This window comes from Patagioenas fasciata, chromosome 7, assembly GCF_037038585.1.
Source record: "Patagioenas fasciata isolate bPatFas1 chromosome 7, bPatFas1.hap1, whole genome shotgun sequence".
Classification (NCBI taxonomy): domain Eukaryota; kingdom Metazoa; phylum Chordata; class Aves; order Columbiformes; family Columbidae; genus Patagioenas; species Patagioenas fasciata.
Window position 1 is genome coordinate 41,333,818 of NC_092526.1, and position 20,622 is coordinate 41,354,439.

The 20,622-nt window shown below is 47.4% G+C and overlaps 1 protein-coding gene across 1 annotated transcript; it reads right to left on the minus strand.

Moving 5' to 3' along the window:
* Positions 1-9,928: 9,928 nt before the first annotated feature.
* On the minus strand, positions 9,929-17,267 carry LOC136103259 (cytochrome P450 2G1-like). Its single transcript, XM_071810753.1, has 8 exons — positions 17,079-17,267; positions 16,204-16,366; positions 15,819-15,982; positions 14,784-14,925; positions 14,546-14,714; positions 10,307-10,334; positions 10,137-10,208; positions 9,929-9,949 (listed from the first exon to the last, which is right to left on the minus strand). The coding sequence occupies exons 1-8, from the start codon at positions 17,265-17,267 to the stop codon at positions 9,929-9,931; spliced, it is 948 nt and encodes a 315-aa protein (XP_071666854.1).
* Between the last annotated feature and the right edge of the window lie 3,355 nt (positions 17,268-20,622).

Below are 20,622 nucleotides of genomic sequence, written 5' to 3' on the forward strand. Positions count from 1 at the left end.
CAATAACAACGCCTCAACATTAGGTCATTAGGTCATGGTTGTGAAGAATTTGAGAGAATGTGTTGTAATAAGTTGTCTGATCATTCTGAATCTATTCATAGTACTTTAGACAAACTAAACCAGCATGTTAATAAGATTTCATAGTAGAATTGGGGTTTGACAAATGATTTAAAAGCTTGGGAATAGGTGGGTAGTTGTTTGATCTTATGTAAGGCTTAACTGTATTATATGTAACCGTAATTATTGTTGTTAATCATGTTGCAGTGTATTTCAAAGATGATTCAGTGTGCTGTCAATAGGGCCTGGCTGGTTCAAGAACAATAACGGGGGAATTGTGGAGGGGTTTCTGTTAGATGGAGATTTGTTATTGAACTAGCCAGGCCCAAAGGAATTTCAAGGCCAACTCAGAAAGCTGCAAACAGGACCTGCCGTGGGAAAGAAGCAGTTCTACAATAACAACGCCTCAACATGATGTAAATCAACGGACCTATCAGCAGTGAGCCTTCAGCGCGTGGACAACTCGTGAACACAGATGATATTCAATTAGTGAATGCATGCTTGGAGCGTGGACACGTGATCAGAGAATAGCTGCATATATAAGGAGGCTTGTTTCTGTAATAAACGGCTCTAGCGTGATTCACATTGAATCAGAGTGCAGGGTCCTTTATTCGCTCCAACAAATGGTGACCCTGACGTGATACTCTGAATGGCGCTTCACTGCGATCGGGGAAAAGCCTGGAGTGGCTCAGCTGGAGGCGGATCAGCTGGACTGAGAACCAGGCAGAGGCATACAGACATTCCACAGACAAATTTGTCGAAGAAATCACCGGAAAAGGTGAGCGACTGGGGCAGGAGGAGGGAAGAGTGAAGCTCCTCCTGATATCCTCTCTGTGAGAGGACTTAAATATTAAGAAAGTAACATATGTAGACTGTTAGTTTGGTGTAGAACTAATGGCTACCCGGGAGAAACTGAGAAGGCTTTTAAACTTGAACTTTGGGATGATACAGGGCAGAAATTATGGGATAAGGTCAGCAATGGAGATAAAGCTAAATCATTAGTAACTACATGGAAGCTTACAATTTCCACCTTAAAAGATCTTACGGCTGAACAGTCTGCTGCTGTTGGAATTTTTGTAGCATTGCAGCCTGATAAGAAACCTGAAAGTCACTGTGAAGTTACCTGGTTCGTGTCTTTGATACCCTCCCTATTCCATCTCCTGCTGTGCCTTCGGCACCCCCAATAGTTCAGCAGTCCGGAGCGGGGGGAGGAAAAATGTTGAGTGAGTGGCCTCCTACACTATTACCCAACCCTGATGAGAACAGCAAGTCCAAAGGATTGGAATCAGACAACTTGCCCAAAGAACCTGTGAAAGCTGAGAATGCTAAAGTCATAAACAAGTGTACTATCAGTCCTTTTACCAATTTGTATCTGTCTTTAACATCTTTTAACCCTCCAGCTTCCACGAGAGAGCAGAAGGAGTTGCCAAATAAGAACTGGACAAAAGAACTGTGTGAAAGATTAGATCAGCTATTAGCGAGTGAATCCAGCAGTCGGCAATGCAGTCATGCTGATCGTGATGGGAAAGGGGTGCACCTCGGGACTCAGGTTATACGAATAATTATGATGCTAGAAAGTATTGCTGAGAATGTGCACTGTTCCGAATCCCCCTGTTACTAATGATTCTCCAGCACCGTTCGAGTCTGCGTTATCTGATGACTTGGATGAGGGTTTGCAGCATTTTTTTGAAAAGGAGTATGTGGACATGTTGCCTCGAGATCAGATAAAAACCATGAAAGACTCAAGCAAAATTGGACCTATGCAATGTAACAGCTATAGATCATTTAGGACAGAATGATGGGGATTCGTTGAAAGCGATGGGTATCCATCAGCTCTTGGAAGAGACACTAACTGACACATCACAATTACAGGCGTGATTAGTTTCTGAAATCCTGAGGCAGTCAACAGACCTTGCATATCAAGCTATGATAAAGGTGCCTGAAACCAACAAAGCAGCCAAATTATCAATCAGGGTCTCAATGAGAATTACATGCAGGTTGAAAACTTAGAAGGTAATAAAGCACTGGTGTTGAAATTAGCAGTAGAGAATTCTAATGTTTGCTATCAACATGTTATTTGCGAGTTTTACAGTACATATTATGCGCTCCTGTGTATTGCCTCTCTGAAAATCAAGCAGCTTGTCAGGAATGTAAGTTAATTGTTTTACTAGTTGTTTTTAAGTGCGCCATAAAATCTTCTCCCCATTTTTCCCACTTGCGCTGCAACGAGCCCTGTGCTTCTCCCCCTCCCTCCCTCTTCTCAAGGTTTTTACTTACGAGATGGGGTCAGAATTGACTGTTTTCAGCCATGTTCCTAAGAAATTGGTATTGGGAGGTGTTCTAGAACATAGGAAAGCACTTGGAAATAGCAGGAAATATGATCTTGTTAAATATTGAAATTTGTGTTGGCTGCTGTATAAGTTAAATGATTGGGAAAAGTGTCCAGAGAATAGAATCTTGAAATATAACACCTTGTTGCAATTAATGTTGTTTTTAAGGTGAGACGAGTAGGACAAAATAAATCCCTACAAGAGATCATTAAATCATTTCAGACAGTTTTACAGGCAGAACGGTTTGAATTTCAACAAGCTGAGAGAGAGTTAACTGATAACATACGGGTCAGAGTAAACTTGCTGAAGTCTGCAAGATGCTTTCCTCATTAACCTGGTTTCTTTGTGGGTATCTAAGTATGTTGCAGTTTTGGCAAGTCTTTGTTATATGGTACGGTAAGTTCACAGACTGTTAAATCATGAGAATCCATTGACTCAAAATGTGCGTTTTGTGATAATACAGAGCACCATGAGTAATTTAGTTCTTTACTGCATGAATGTGATGGTAAAATTTTTGTGTGTAGTAGCTGTTATTTTTCTTTCTAGCATGCTAGCTTTATTCTGGTATCCAGACTTGCGCAACTCTGTGATAGGCTGTGTCTCATCTCGGTGTACTAGCTTTGGCTCTTTCGTATGCACACCATGTAAAGAATCCTGTTCTGGGGTAACACCAGATGAGACACTAGTAACAGCCTTGCCCAGTCCAGCTTGCAGTGGCAGGGGGGTGGGTGCCGATTGTGCTCCAGCCGCACTGACCTGTTTTGTCAGGGAGACCCAGCGGTACCTCTGCCTGGCTGAGCAGTAGGAGGTTGAAAGGTGCAATGCAAAAATTGAGAGATTGTCTTAGTGTAACTGTGATCCATCTGCATATTTGAACTTGATGTTTGGTTTTCATATCTAAGCTCAGTATTTTAATTTGCATATTTATATTTGGTACCAAAATACTTTTGTTTGGGGAGATAATTACAAAATGGGAACCGGTTCCACTGCTAAAATACCACCTCACTCCCCCTTAGGATGCATCCTTACACATTAGAGTAATTGCTTATATTGTTATCTAATAATTCTGAGATGAGAAAATAACTGAAGTTCTCTGATTCGCATTGAATTTATGTGTTTGTTGGAGGTATGGGAACTAAATGCTATGATAGATGTGAATTTGGAAGAGGTTGTATTTAGAAGTTGCTAGAATATGAACTGATTTGGATTTAGGAAAATGGAATAATGGATTGATGTTTAATATGCTGGTTTTTGACATCTGTAAATTGCAAAAAGTAAATGGAGCTAAGGAATGTAACTATTGCTGAGCTACTTGGAAATGCATATGAACTGTATTATGGTTGGAATGAAATGGGAAAACAAAAAAGCAAAATATCCCAGGCCTGTGTTTGAACATAAATTTCAGGCCTGTGTCAAGTTTCAAGATAAACTCAGCTCATTGTAAATGAGGAGTCTGCCAGAGCCTCCTACTTCGTACCAGCAATTACGCCACCTGCATGGCCTTGGCTATATCTGAACTGTAGCAAGAAGGAAACAAAACAAAACAAACCAAACAAAACAAAATAAAACAAAAAAACAGAAAACAAAAACACAACCTGGCTGCCTGCTTTTAAAGTGGTTAAAGGGGGGTTTTCTCTCCCCCCCCACTGCAGTGATGTTGTAATAATGAATGGAGCAGTCTGAGGGTGAAGTTTAAAGGCATCCCTAGCAGATCTGTAGTTCTAATGAAACTGGGAAATTAAACAAAAAATAATTAATAGACTTATTCTGTGGTAACTAGTTGTAAAAGACTTCTTAGTAAATTCACCATGATAGTTTTGAGATCGTGGCAAATAAAGAAAGAAAGACCGTTTCCTTGAGACCAATGGAATGCCAAACTTGGAACAAAGTTTTACCATATGAATTCTTGTATTTGTCAGAAAGCCCTATACCTCTCTTGGATCAAGATTTGTTAAGTAAATTTTAAGCTCTAATAACATTTTCTGAGAACTCTGTTTAGCTGCATGTCCTACAAGAAGCTGCTTGGATGGTGCAGATCTGCTTGCTTCAAGCGAGAAATCTCCAAGGAAATTTCGAATGCTGTATTTCCACTAATATTAAAAGCCAATGTTTCAATAAAGCAAATACCACACTGATAGAATTGAAACAGGACTTCAATCCGGTAAGGGAAAACAGTATCCAATAAATATGAGAGCTGAAATGGAGTTGGAAACTTTGAGGAATAAATTTATGACAACCTTACAGGCTGACTGCATTCAGTTGGACTTGCAGATTTGTCTATTTATAGCTACAACATAGAAAGAACATGTGGCTATTGTGGGACAGTATGATGAGATTGCTAACAGACTGATACACCAATTGTTATTCTGATCAAGAAATGCAGGGAATGAATTTAAGTCTTAATAGGCCATGATCCTTTTGTCATATATGTACTGTTTGTGAAATTTAGTTTTGATTTTTTGTTTGTAATCTATGTCCTTGTAAATTGCACTAAGCTGGTTTTCTTAACAGCACAGCTTTTGGCATGCCTAAATGTAAATTGCTGCAGAACCTGCAAGTCTTTAACATCAGGTCACAGACCATATTTGTATTTGGTCTGATCCTACATACTTGCACAGTTTTTGTTGATGGTTCTGGGAAGTCTCATAAAGCTGTAGTGGTCTGGCGTGAAGATAACAATTGACATCATTCTGTAAAAATTATTGAAGGTTCAACCCAATTAGCAGAACTTGGCGCAGCTTCACACTACTTCGAGCTTTTTAAGGAGGAACCTCTAAATTTGATTTGTGATTCTGAGTACATAGTCAAGATCCAACACACGTATCTGATTCCAAACTGTCTTTGTCTGTTTGTTTAAAACCCCCCACCCACACACACACACACACAAAAAAAAAAAAAAGAAAAATAAAAGAGAAGTAGAGGAAACACCACAAAACCAATTATCAAAAGCACTCTATGCGATGAAACACTTTGCAAGTATGACCCAAAACCATGCTAAATCAGAAAGAACCTACATTAGTTATGGTCAAATCACTAGTTAATGGTCAATGGAAAAGGCCACATCAACTGATAACCTGGGGAAAAGGTTCTGTTTGTGTCATTACAGACCAAGGATCAAAGTGGATTCCTGTGAAATGGGTCAAGCCATGGTTGAATAAACACAATAAAGATTGAATGGATGCAGATGGACAGGAGGGAGATAAGTTGTGAGGACCGTTTCCTATGTAAACCGTGGATCCTAATTCAGTGTTATAGATGCTCACAGACCTGGTTGTCTAGAAGCCTGTTAGCAAGCAGGTGATGTACCTTCTGTGGAGAATGGCAATTTGAACACACAGCAGGAGAGCTAAAAGGGCGATATTACACTTAGATAGAACTGAGGTAAAATTATGGGACATTCTTCCCATAATACTGCACTCTTTCTCTCTAGTCTAGCAGCTAGTAAAAGCTTTAGGAGACATATCAAAGTTAAGATATTGGTTTTTAAATAGGTTAATCTAACTTCTGAAATACTAACTCAATTAATAGCAGATGTTGATGATATTAGGCATGCTACTCTACAAAATCGCACAGTTATAGATCTTTTAACACTAGGTCATTAGGTCATGGTTGTGAAGAATTTGAGAGAATGTGTTGTAATAAGTTGTCTGATCATTCTGAATCTATTCATAGTACTTTAGACAAACTAAACCAGCATGTTAATAAGATTTCATAGTAGAATTGGGGTTTGACAAATGATTTAAAAGCTTGGGAATAGGTGGGTAGTTGTTTGATCTTATGTAAGGCTTAACTGTATTATATGTAACCGTAATTATTGTTGTTAATCATGTTGCAGTGTATTTCAAAGATGATTCAGTGCGCGGTCAATAGGGCCTGGCTGGTTCAAGAACAATAACGGGGGAATTGTGGAGGGGTTTCTGTTAGATGGAGATTTGTTATTGAACTAGCCAGGCCCAAAGGAATTTCAAGGCCAACTCAGAAAGCTGCAAACAGGACCTGCCGTGGGAGAGAAGCAGTTCTACAATAACAACGCCTCAACATGATGTAAATCAACGGACCTATCAGCAGTGAGCCTTCAGCGCACGGACAACTCGTGAACACAGATGATATTCAATTAGTGAATGCATGCTTGGAGCGTGGACACGTGATCAGAGAATAGTTGCATATATAAGGAGGCTTGTTTCTGTAATAAATGGCTCTAGCGTGATTCACATTGAATCAGATTGCAGGGTCCTTTTATCACTCTAACAGCCTTGGTCTGAAGCCACTGTCAGATACACTATTTCTCTAGGACCATATCCCAAAGACTGCTTTCCAATTTTAGCTACTGTAGTAAGTGCATCACCCAAATGAATGGAAATGGGATAGGAAGGATTGGGTTAGAGTCCTGAATGGTACAATTGGAGAAAAAATTAAAGTTGGATGTAGAAAGGTAGAAGGATCTAACCATGAAAAAGTCTCTTCAATTACAGTTAATGGAAACCTTTTAGATCTAAATTCGAAAACTCAAATTCACCCTGACATCTCAGTGAAACTCTGTCCCACTGCAGAGTGGAAATGTAACAAACAAAATCCTCTCATTTTGTGTTGTCGCCAAAAGAATCTTGGCAATTACAACAATACCACCTTGGACCCAATTACCTGCAATGGGGAGATTACTAAATCCTGCAAAGATGAAGAAACTCATTGTTGACACAACTTCACTTTAACAAGGACCATCCAGGTGGTGTGTAATTGGTCAAACAATCATGCAAACCAGTTGGAACTACTAGGCCTGAACTACAAATTTAAAATAAATGCTCTCCTCGAACCCCTAGTGACACTTGTAGCAATAGTAACCTATCACAACAAAGACAGCATTTTCACGCCAGATGTCAAAAATAAAACTAAAACTTCACCCTCTTTTATGGTGGTCCAGAGTGACGGTCTCCTTGTGCAATGCAGACTGATTACTGAGTCCCTCACTGAACCTGTAAACAGCTGTGGAATTGGACTACACGGCTCTACTAGATCACGCCAAAAAAAAAAAAAAAAAAAAAAAAAAAAAAAAAAAATCAAAATTGTTGGCTATATTTGACTGCAATACAATACACACATAAAGTAACGTGTGGTAAAAATAATACCAGACATTGGGGGGAACTCAGGATAGAGGTTGTGATGCCTACCACCCAACTAACAGCAGTACCTAGTCTGGAAATTTTTTAAATTGGACCATATGTGATCAAAAATATAGGCCAACAACAAATACTGTTCAATTCAGAATGGTCCCTCAAGCGTGTTGTGTTGTTAATGCAAAGTAACATTTCTGAGATTCAGCCAGCCCACTCTCCTTTCTTAAGGACCTCCTTCGAGGGGTCGACAACCTGGCTGAGGAAACAAATTCCTAATAGGACACTGAGACACCTGACTGGTGTGTTGGGAACAGGACTGGGAGTTCTAAATGGTATTGATTCAGAGATATTAATGAATAAACTGACTGCTACAACTAGTGATTTTGCAAAATTGCAAATGCCCTTGCAGTCTTCCCTATTGGCTTTGGGAACTAACCAGTGGCTGTTACCCACAGTATTACCAAAACAGGAAAAGGTAAATATAAAAGATCACAAACTGATAATAGACACACTTGGTGTGGTCCAAAATAACCTTTCTGTGGCTCTCAGTTGTATTCAGGCACAACTGCGGATGCAATCAGTGGCTGCCTCGATCATAAGGGAAGGTGAAGAAGGTGCTTTTCCTACCAAAATTCAGAAAATTGTTTGGGACAGCGCCACTGAATTTAAGAGAGAACTGCAATCCTGGTGGACTTCAGTAAACTTCACTTATAACCCCATCACAAACACAGCCATGATTTTTGTGTAAACCATACACAATGCTTCAATATACATAATCTACCCCATCATTGCATTAGGGTTGAACCACAAGGGAACTGTACTCTGTCCTTTTGAGCATAGAGTATGGGCCCAAAAAGTGGATGAAAAATGGCCAACTGTTCATTTAGAATCTTGTATTGTGCGAGAACAGCAAGGATTAATCTGTGAAAGTAATACAATCAGTGCTCAAGACATTTGTCTGGACACTGAGCAAAACGTTTGCCACTTAGAGGTTAGTCCTGACAATCGAGAAATGGTATTAGTGTACATTGGCAAAGGTTGTGTGTGCTTGAGGACTGCTTGCAACTCTATATTAGTAGATACAGTGATGGTAAATGTTAGAGATGATTCAAATTTTTGTGTTTGTAATTTTGTTAAAAATTAATGGATGTGATTTTTCTTATTTAGCACCAGTTATACCTCATCAACTTATACATTCTAATTACACACTGATTCATGAATTACTGCCTACACCTATCGAGACGAATCTCACATTGGTAAAGCAATTGTTACAATGCCAAGACTTGATCAAGGTCTCGGAAGAGGCTCAAGTAAATGGGCAGAAGACCTTAATAACCATTCACCACAATGCTGAAAAAAATTCACCGTGTGTTAAGAAGAACAGAAAAAGATGCAGAATATAAGTGGTGGAACATGCTTTTTGGGTGGTCACCTACTGCTACAGGCATCCTGAACAAGTTGTGTCACCCAATTGTTGCTCTCTCAGTACTAGTTTTGGTAGGTTTTGTTCTGTCCGTGATATTGTATATTTTAAATTATAAAATGTTAAACCGTTTGACACATTTGTCATCTGTACTTAATGCACACAGTTTGTTTAGTGTGCCCTTCAATGCAGACATTCTTAAAAGCATTGATACAAAGCAGATCACAGGGATATAAACCACTTTATGTTTCCTTTCCCTTTTTCTTCCTCCTTCTGTCTCCAAGGATGGTGTTACTGCCCCAAGCTCCTGATAATGTTCAGCCATGGCATGGTGTAAAAGTCAGTCCGAAGAACAGTATTTGCCTGAACATCACCATCAAGAACAGATACCCTGACAGACAGAACTGGACAATGACTTGGAGAAAGGCCTGAGAAGAACTGTGTTGCACAGATCTCTCCAACCCGGGGGTACCAGTAACAATGGCTGCTGTGTGGACTCACCTCCTCCCTCAAACAAAGGCCAACAAAGAGCATGTCCAAAAGCTCGCCAAGGGTCCTGAGGTCACCCAACGTACCAGAAGGAGACCCCTGAACATGAGGCCACGCAGGCACAGATGCGTCCTGGCAAGTGAAGCAGGGACTTTTTGAGCCTGTGCATTTAAGCCTGGGTTGCAAAACAAAGGAGGGGATTGGCCTCCACCCATGGAAGCGAGTGTCGGTAAAGCAGCATAAAAGATGGTTCCTGACTGGACATCATTGAGATCTCCCCACCAAAGGATCATGACAGAGGACCGACAGGATGCTGCTCAGGACCTGGGACCATAGGGACACCTTTGGACCCATGGTGGTAACCAGGCTTCTCTCCCCCGTTTCTTTTTCTTTCCCTTTTACTCTACTTTATCGCGTGATGTTTTACGGGCAAAATAATAAAGTAACACTGTTTGATTGAACCCCTTGGCATTCTGGTTGCCTTAATTTTGCACTTCGAGATCAAGGTAAATGAACCATCATGAGTCCACCACCAGCACCTAAGATAGCAAGAAACAGAAGAATGGTAGCTCTTGGAACAAGTCCCCAGCCCCACGCTCCTCCTCGCCTCTACCCCAGCTCACCACAAATGCTCCTCTGAGTCCAAAGGGACCACAAAGCACCTGCAACACAAGAAGGAAACACTGAACTAAGTCACCAGGCAATACTGTGCTCCTGAACACCCACCATCACCACCACCTCTCCTTTTTGGCTGCTGGCCGGCGTGCAGCTTCGCCTCTCTGAGCTTGCCTGTGGCACCTGCAAAAACAAAGGCACATGCTCAAACACTGCCCAAAAGCACAGCCTGCCCACAGACGGTCCCATCTCCAGCTCCCTTACCTTGGCCACTCACCCACCTGGCCACCGTTGCTTTTGACTGCAACACTGTTGACCACATAGAGGTTCAGCTACCACCTGTAAAACACAACCAAAGGACACCCATACCTGCACCAGCAACACAAGACCTGAAATGAGCTGCTTCTTCAGCCCAGCACTCATTGCTCATCTTGCTCGAGGAGCTGCGGTGCTGACACCCAGCTTTCCTCATTGCTTTAGACTTATAAAATAGAAAAAACAACCAAACTTACATAGAGGCACGTGGCACACCTTCCCTCTGACACCACACACCAACCCACTTGCTTACGGCACTCTGCTCACCTCCTCCATTGCTCTTTTGTGCCATGTTGTGCTTCCACATCTGAAATTAAGTTATTCAATATGTCAGCAAGATGCTGATCAACAGATTTAACTTTCCACAGGTCTCATTTCTATTTAGCAGTCCCACCAGAAGCTCTAATCCAGTCCCTAAAACACTAGTGAAGGGACTGTCCACTCCCCTGCCCACAGCTATTCCTCTCTAGATGACCTCTGCCTACACAATTTAACATGTCAACAGACTAACCATGGACTCCTAGAGCTCAGTCCACCCACCAGTGACTCTACACCTCTGGGCAGAGCAGCTCAAAGTCAAACGTACATATGTGCAGACTGATGCTTCATAGAACACTACAAACATCACCACTCCAACAGTACCAAAACTGTTCAACAACAAGAATGACTCCAAGACCAGAGACAGCATCAATCAAAAGAACCTACAGGGAGGCAGCAGTGACGCGAGGAGCCTCTACTGCAACCCCAAAACAAAAAGGAGCTGAATGCCACAGCGCCTTATGAGATGGTGGCACTGGCACAACAAACTGAGATGGCGCAAGCAGCTCCTGCAAGACCCAAGAACTTCTTCCCAGTATCTTGAAGTCCCAGTCCCTTAGACTGGATGGGTGGAGAGCAGAGCTGCCAATGCAGCGTGGAAAAAAACACCATAAAACACAACTGACCAGAAATGTCCAAGGCATAAGAACCATCCACACTTTCGGTTGTTGATACAAGAAAACCAGCACCCAATTGGCACTACGCTAATCAGCACCAGCATTCCAGACCCTGGAATGGCACCTGAGATGCCAGTCACGCCCCTTGAGCACAATGAGAGCGCAGGATCATCTGACAGGCACAAGGCAGGCTTCCTAAACTACACAACAATGCAGACACAGGCTGGAGCTGCCCTGTCCATGCTGGCATTGCACTGTAAAGTTGCCTGCGCCCTTTACCTGCCCAAAGGGGACTGTTTCTGGATAGCCCTTTCCCCTATGAGAACTTTAATCCCCCGCTGCGATTCTCAGCCCCTATCCCTCCACTTAGCTTTCAGAGGGCCCAAGGACTGAATCCATCCTCAACATAGGAAAACACCACATGGGCTCAAGGGGACCTTCCTGCAGTTGCCACTTTCCCCTTCATCACCTGCCATAAGAAAAGAAAACACACGCACACTAATGAGTACCCAGATAATATTTATCAGTAATAGTCCACAAGTCATTGCTCACCTTGTCTGAGTTCTGGGAGGTACATTTGAATGATCTACCAGGGGCCACCGCATGCTGCAAAGGCTCTAGGAACAACACACTATTCTGTGGGTGATCAGGGAGGCGGTGAACCACCCCATAGCCTGAAAGACACTCTGCCTTATGGCCCTGCTGCTTCCTTCAGAAATGCTAAAATTCCATCTACAGATACGAGATGCTCATCCTAACCCCTGCTAAATACCCTGAGCATCAGCCCTAGGAAGAGAGATTATAAAAGCAGCTTGTTATATAGCAGTACCAACCAAAAAACAATGCTGCATTTTCATCGCAGTCAGGAATTCCACAAAAATGCAAAGCACCTGAAATTAGATCAATAAATTAAACATAGTTTACAGACATATGTTCTGCTACAGCTGCTATTGAACCTTCACTGCTCTTGAAGCTCTTACCACAAACAGACACCTCCACTTCTCCAAACACACCTGCCCATGTGGATTAAGTAGCTCAAAAGCTGCCAACTGCTGAAAGAGCAACATAGAACCAACACCAAAGCAGCCTCAAAGCAGAATGACCTCCCGGGGCTCAGCTATCCCAGGCCCTGCCCACCCTCTTCCCACAATCCCCTGGGAAAGGGGAGGGGTGAATCACCCCAGGCCCCACCCACCACTCTTACCAAATCACCAGGACCCTCACTGGGAGTTACAGCACCTGCACTTTTTTACTTCTATTGCATCTGCAATGGGACTGAATACAGATTTTAACTTAGTTTTTCTAGGGTGTGGATAGAAAATTAAATACAATAACAACATTATTATTAAAATTGTGTATTGAAATTTCCTATAAAAAAAAGGAAGATGTTATTGCATTTCACTAAATTTCTAGCAAGACCACAGATACTACCTGACTTCTACCAGGAGTACATTCTAGGTAGGACTGAATGACAAAGCAGAATAAGATTCCATAAGAATCTCTTCTAAAAAATAAGCCAGGGCTTGCTTCGCCTCCCCAGGACTCCAAAGGTCTCCCCAGGACCCCTCTCATTTTTCAGGGCTCCCTGGACCCTCCCCAGCTATCACCTCATCTCCCTAGGGCTTCCCTGAGATCCACCGTCCTCCGCAGGGCTCACCTCAATTCCCCAAGGCTGCCAAGTTCTCCCCAGGGCTTGCCTTGGTTCCTCAGAGCTCCCAATGCCTCCCTAGGGCTTGTCTCGGTTCCTCAGGGCTTCTAATACCACCCCAAGGCACCCCAAAATGTGTCTTGGCTCCTCAGAGCTCTCCATTCCTCTCCAACGCTCCCCTACAGGCCTCTGTCAGATTCCATCAGGCTCTGTCAGGCTCTATCAGGTTTTGTTGGGCTCTGTCAGGCTCTGTTGGGCCCTGTCAACTTCTGTAAGGCTTTTTCAGGCCCTGCCAGGATTTTCAAGCTCTATCAGGCTCTGTCAGGCTTTCTCGGGCTCTGTCGAGTTCTGTCAGGCTCCATTGGGTCCTGTCAAGCTCTGTCGGGTTTTGTCAAGATCTATCGGGCTCTGTTGGGACCTGTTGAGCTCTGTCGGGATATGTTGGGCTCTGATGGGCTCTGTCAGGCTGTGCACAGCTCTGCACGGCTTTGCACACTTGTTGCATGCTCCCTGCACACTTGACCAGGGCCTTGCACATTCCTTCACGGTTTTGTACAGCTCTGCACCCTACTGGGTTCTTGGGGAAGGGAGGTTCTGTGCCCCTCACCCCGTGTCCCCCCAGAATGATGATCAGGGTCCCCTGTGTTCCCCGGGTGATCACACAGATGCTGAGTTCACCAGAGACTTTATGGGTTGCTCAATGCTTGGAGGGGGTCCTGGTGCTGGGGGCGGTTCCCAGTGCTGGGGGGTTGGTTTCTGGTGCTGGGGGCATTCCCAATGCTGCCGGGTGGGTCACCATACCAGAGCGCCATCTTGGTACTGGGGGTCCTGGTGCCAGGAGGGATTCCCGCTGTGTGTGTGGAGGGGGTGGGGTCCCAATGGTGGAGAGGGGTTTTCAGTGCTGGGATGGAGTTCCAAATGTCAGGGGGTCCTAGTGCTGGAAAGTCCCGATGCTGGGGGATCCCGTTGCCAGAGGGGGTTCTCAGTGCTGGGGGAGGGTCCAGGTGCAAGAGGGATTCCTGGTCCTTGGGAGGTCCCTGTGCCAGGGGACCTGGGTGCCAGTGGGGTCCCAGTGATGGGGGTGTTTGCAATGCTGGGGAGATGTCCTGGTCCCAGGGGAGGTCATGGTCCCAGGGGTGGTTCCCAGTGCTGGGGGGGTTCCTATATTAGGAGGTCCTGGTGCTGGGGTGGTCTGAATGCTAATGAGGGATTTCAATGCTGTGGGGGTCCTAGTGCTGGGAGGAGGTTCCTGGTGCAAGGGGGGTCCTGGTGCCCAGGGGCGTTCCTAATGCTGGGGGGGTCCCAGTGCTGTGGGGGGTTTGTGGTGCTGGGGGAAACCTGGTACCTGGGTGGTATCGCAATGCTGGGGGAGGTCTTGGTGCTGGGGGGTCCTGATGCAGGGGTTCTCAATGCTTGGGGGTGTCCCAGTACCAGGAAGGGTTCCCAGTACTGTGGGGCTCCCTGTACCTGGGGGTCCTGGTGTGGAGGGGGGTTCCCAATAACAGGGGAATTTCCCAGTCCTGGAGGGGTCTCAGTATGTATGTGGGCGGTTTGGGTGCTGGCGGGGGGGGGATGTTCCTGGTCTGGGGAGGCCTCAGTGTGGGAGGGAGTCAGCGCGAAACCATGCGCATCTGGTAAAAGTGGGAGGTTTGGTGAAGCCGAACACCAGCGGTTCCAGCGATAACTGTTCTGGGGGCTGCAGCGGCTGCAGCTGCAGGTTCTGCAGGATGGTGCAGAGGAACAGGAAGAACTCCATCCTTGCCAGACCCTCGCCCAGGCACAGCCGCTTCCCTGCAGGGACACAAGGGGGTCAGGGGGAGCCAGGGGTTCAGGGACCCCCACCCTCAAAGCTGGGGCTACCTGAGGAGAAGGGGACAAAGGCATCATTGCGCTTGAAGTGGCCACTCTCGTCGAGGAAATTTGTGGGGTTGAAGGTGTTGGGGTGTTTGAAGATGGAGGGGTCATGCAGGACGGAGCTGAGCAGCAGGTACACGTCGGTGTCCTGGGGGAGTCAGAGGGGACATGTGGTGGGTGGGGGACATGGGGCAGTGTGCAGCAAGTGTGCACAGGGAAGTGTGTGAGCAGCAAACATGCACAGAGAAGGGCGTGTGCAGCAAGTGTGCGTGGGGCAACATGCAAAGGGAAAAGTGCATGCAGCAGGAATGCATGTAACAGCATGCGTGCAGCAAGTGTGCATGAAGCAGCGTGCATGCAGCAAGTGTGCATGAAGCAGCGTGCATACAGCAAGTGTGCATACAGCAAATGTGCATGAAGCAGTGTACATGCAGCAGCGGGCATGGAGCAGCACTCATGCACAGGTGTGCACAGGGCAGTGTGCACAGAGATGCATGTGTGCAGCAAGTGTGCATGGATCTTGGTGCAGGGGGAAGCGTACATGCAGCAAGTGTGCACAGAGAATGCAGCACACTTGCATGGAACTGTGTAAATGTGGCAGCATGCACAGAACAGCATGTGTTCAGCAAGTGTACATGAAGCCATGTTAGCGGGGTGTGAGCACAGGACAGTGCAAACAGGGCAGAGTGTATGAAGAAGCAAGTGTGCATGGGGCACCAAGCAAGTGTGCAAGGAGCCGTACAAATGAGGCAGGGTACACAAGGAGGCATACATGCAGCAAGGGCGCATGGGGCAGTGCAAACATGGAAGAATGCAGGGAGCACTTTGTAAAAGGCAGTGTGCACAGAGAACGGTGCATCCAGAATCGTGCACAGAGAATTTTGGGGGTGTCAGCACCCAGGGGTGCTCCTCCCTCCAATCCCCCTAAGCCCCCCCACCCCAGGTGCATCCCAGTGGGTTCGTGGGGGTCAAACCACTTCTCGGGGGCAGTGGGGCTCTTCTTGGGGGGTGTCAGCACCCAGGGGCGTGTGTCCCCCACACTGACTCCCCCGTACCCTGGGTGTCTCGCAGCTCCTTCAGCAGCACTTGTGCCTCCTCCTGGATGCGGCTCTCGATGCTTTTCCGGCCCCTCCCAAAGTCCCACAGCACTGAGAGCGAGAAGCGGTGCAGCTGCCGCCAGCGCTCCCCATTGTCGAAAACCACCCCTAGAGGCACAGGGGGTTCAGCACCCTTGGGGAAACAGCATCCCAGGGGAGGGGACATGGGGGGGGCAGTACCCATGGAGAGGGGACAGGGTGGTTAGCATCCATAGGGGGTGGGTAGCTCCCTTGAGAGGGTCAGCACCCTGCACGGGGAGAATGTCATGGGGGTCCAACCACTGTCAGTGTGCCACCATTGGGGTCCCACCCCCAGTGTCCCCACGCACTGTGACCGTGGAAGGTGCCCTCCAGAGTGGGCAGGCGTCCGCGCCCAGTGAAGGCCTCGGCGTTGTCCACCAGCGCCTCGCGCACTGCGGTGTGTCCACAGAGCACCAGCACCTGCCGGGTCCCCAGCCACACCGTGAACACAGGGCCATACTTCTCACTGAGCTGGGGACACCACAGACATTCATGTCACCCACTGTGTCACCCACTCACCCGCTGCGTCCCCTGCCACACCGCGAACATTGGCCTGTAGTTCTCACTGAGCTGGAGACACCAGGGGACACCTGTGTCACCCACCCACCTGCTGTGTCCCCAGTCATACCAGCAACATGGGGCTGTACGTCTGGCTGAGCTGAGGGGACACCGGGTGACACCCAAACACCCCTGCTCCCCTCACCTTGAGCAGCACCTGAAGGAACTCCCTGTGTCCCCCCATGGCCCCATGTCCCCACCTTGAGCAGCCCCTCCAGGATCCGGGTTGGGGACATCTGCAGCAGGTTCCCATGTCCCCCCATGTCCCCTCATGTCCTCACCTTAAGCAGCCCCTCCAGGGTCCTGGTTGGGGACAGCTGAAGCAGGTCCCCATGTCCCAGCCATGTCCCCCTATGTCCCCATGATGTCCTCACCTTGAGCAGCCCCTCCAGGGTCCTGGTTGGGGACAGCTGCAGTAGGTTCCCATGTCCCCCCATGTCCCCATGTCCTCACCTTGAGCAGCCCCTCCAGGGTCCTGGTTGGGGACAGCTGCAGTAGGTCCCCATGTCCCAGCCATGTCCCCTCATGTCCTCACCTTAAGCAGCCCCTCCAGGGTCCTGGTTGGGGACAGCTGAAGCAGGTCCCCATGTCCCAGCCATGTCCCCCCATGTCCCCATGTCCTCACCTTGAGCAGCCCCTCCAGGGTCCTGGTTGGGGACAGCTGCAGCAGGTTTACCAGCAGCGGCAGTGTGGGGGGCCCGGGGGGCAGTGGGTACCCCCCCCGCCGCCCCTTCCCCAGCAGCAGCAGCAGCAGGAGGAGGAGCAAGAGCAAGAGCAAGAGCTTCCTAAGCTGAAGGGACCCGGCCAGCTCCATGGTGAAACATCTGTCACCGTGTCACCTGCCCACACTGCTATTTATGTATTGGTTGCAGAAGAGGGGACAGGCCCGGAGGAGCCACCGCCCCATGGTGACTCTGTTGCTGTTCCTGTGGGTGACATCGGGAGTGGACCCGTAGGTGGCCTCGTGGGTGTTCCCATATGTGTCCCTGTGCCTGGCCCTGTACATGTCCCCCAACCCTTGTGTGTGTCCCTGTGTCCCTGTGCATGTCCCTGTGCGCTGGTTTGTCCCCCCGTGCATATCCCTAAGCCCTGGTGGGTGTTCCCATTCATGTCCCCAAGCCCTGCTGTATATCTCTGTGCCGTTGTCCATGTCCCCAAGTCCTGGTGTGTGTGTCCCTGCATATCCCCATGTTCTTGTCCATGTCCCCAAGCCCTGGTACATGTCCCCATGCTTTGTGCATGTCCTTGTGCCCTGGTTTGTGTCCCCATGTATGACCCAAGCCCTGGTGTGTGTCCCTGAGCCCCTGTCCATGTCCCCAACCCTAGCATGTGTCCCCAGGGCCTCATCCATGTCCCAAGCCCTTGAGGCATCAGGAATGTGTCACAGAGGGGTGTGGGGACACATCTTTCCCCTGCGCCTCCCTGCCCACCTGCAAGGGCAAAAACTCGTGGACTCCACACAATTCAATATGAATTCAAGCGAAGCCATTTATTACAGAGACAAGCCTCCTATATACGCAGTTATTTCTTGATCACGCGTCCACGTTCCAAACACGCATTGGCTGATCGGATATTGCCCATGTTCAGATCTTGTTATTATAGAATTACCTCACTCTCATAACAGGTGTTGTTCTTCAGCCTTTGCGCCAGCCTTGGAGTTGCTTTGTATAGTTCAGAAATAAATCTCTATCTAACAGAAACCCATCCACACAACAACCTTAAGAAAATTCTTTAAATCTCCCACACCCACCATCAGGGTCCCTCCCGGTGACACCAAGAGGCTGCAGTGACACATGGCCTGCCCTGGCTGCGGCAGGGCTGGTGGGTGCTGATGGTCCAATGCTGAGCCAAGGCTGTCATCAACATCACCGCCATGGCATCATTCCCATCCAACTGCTGCCGGACCCACTCAGGGACCCCCAGCACTCACAGCACCCTATAGCACACCATGGGGACCATATGGACACCCCACAACACCCACAGCCCCCATGACACCCACAGCTTCCCACAGGCACCCTACAGCACTCACATGGACACCCCACAGCGCCCACAGCACCCCATAGACACTCCACAGCACCCCATGGACACCGCACAGTAGAGCTTGAAAGGGGCCAACAGAGCCTGGCAGAGCCTGACACAGCCTGACAGAGCCCATCAGAGCCCAACAGATCCTGACAGAGCTCAACAGGTCCCAACAGAGCCCGATAGATCTTGACAAAACCCGACAGAGCTTGACAGGACCCAATGGAGCCTGACAGAACTCGACAGAGCCCGAGAAAGCCTGACAGAGCCTGATAGAGCTTGAAAATCCTGGCAGAGCCTGAAAAAGCCTTACAGAAGTTGACAGGGCCCAACAGAGCCTGACAGAGCCCAACAAAACCTGATAGAGCCTGACAGAGCCTGATGGAATCTGACAGAGGCCTGTAGGGAAGCGTTGGAGAGGAATGGAGAGCTCTGAGGAGCCAAGACACATTTTGGGGTGCCTTGGGGTGGTATTAGAAGCCCTGAGGAACCGAGACAAGCCCTAGGGAGGCATTGGGAGCTCTGAGGAACCAAGGCAAGCCCTGGGGAGAACTTGGCAGCCTTGGGGAATTGAGGTGAGCCCTGCGGAGGACGGTGGATCTCAGGGAAGCCCTAGGGAGATGAGGTGATAGCTGGGGAGGGTCCAGGGAGCCCTGAAAAATGAGAGGGGTCCTGGGGAGACCTTTGGAGTCCTGGGGAGGCGAAGCAAGCCCTGGCTTATTTTTTAGAAGAGATTCTTATGGAATCTTATTCTGCTTTGTCATTCAGTCCTACCTAGAATGTACTCCTGGTAGAAGTCAGGTAGTATCTGTGGTCTTGCTAGAAATTTAGTGAAATGCAATAACATCTTCCTTTTTTTTATAGGAAATTTCAATACACAATTTTAATAATAATGTTGTTATTGTATTTAATTTTCTATCCACACCCTAGAAAAACTAAGTTAAAATCTGTATTCAGTCCCATTGCAGATGCAATAGAAGTAAAAAAGTGCAGGTGCTGTAACTCCCAGTGAGGGTCCTGGTGATTTGGTAAGAGTGGTGGGTGGGGCCTGGGGTGATTCACCCCTCCCCTTTCCCAGGGGATTGTGGGAAGAGGATGGGCAGGGCCTGGGATAGCTGAGCCCCAGCCCCTAGGAAGGGAGGTCATTCTGCTTTGGGGCTGCTTTGGTGTTGGTTCTCTGTTGCTCTTTCAGCAGTTGGCGGCTTTTGAACTACTTAATCCACATGGGCAGGTGTGTTTGGAGAAGTGGAGGTGTCTGTTTGTGGTAAGAGCTTCAAGAGCAGTGAAGGTTCAATAGCAGCTGTAGCAGAACATATGTCTGTAAACTATGTTTAATTTATTGATCTAATTTCAGGTGCTTTGCATTTTTGTGGAATTCCTGACTGCGATGAAAATGCAGCATTGTTTTTTGGTTGGTACTGCTATATAACAAGCTGCTTTTATAATCTCTCTTCCTAGGGCTGATGCTCAGGGTATTTAGCAGGGGTTAGGATGAGCATCTCGTATCTGTAGATGGAATTTTAGCATTTCTGAAGGAAGCAGCAGGGCCATAAGGCAGAGTGTCTTTCAGGCTATGGGGTGGTTCACCGCCTCCCTGATCACCCACAGAATAGTGTGTTGTTCCTAGAGCCTTTGCAGCATGCGGTGGCCCCTGGTAGATCATTCAAATGTACCTCCCAGAACTCAGACAAGGTGAGCAATGACTTGTGGACTATTACTGATAAATATTATCTGGGTACTCATTAGTGTGCGTGTGTTTTCTTTTCTTATGGCAGGTGATGAAGGGGAAAGTGGCAACTGCAGGAAGGTCCCCTTGAGCCCATGTGGTGTTTTCCTATGTTGAGGATGGATTCAGTCCTTGGGCCCTCTGAAAGCTAAGTGGAGGGATAGGGGCTGAGAATCGCAGCGGGGGATTAAAGTTCTCATAGGGGAAAGGGCTATCCAGAAACAGTCCCCTTTGGGCAGGTAAAGGGCGCAGGCAACTTTACAGTGCAATGCCAGCATGGACAGGGCAGCTCCAGCCTGTGTCTGCATTGTTGTGTAGTTTAGGAAGCCTGCCTTGTGCCTGTCAGATGATCCTGCGCTCTCATTGTGCTCAAGGGGCGTGACTGGCATCTCAGGTGCCATTCCAGGGTCTGGAATGCTGG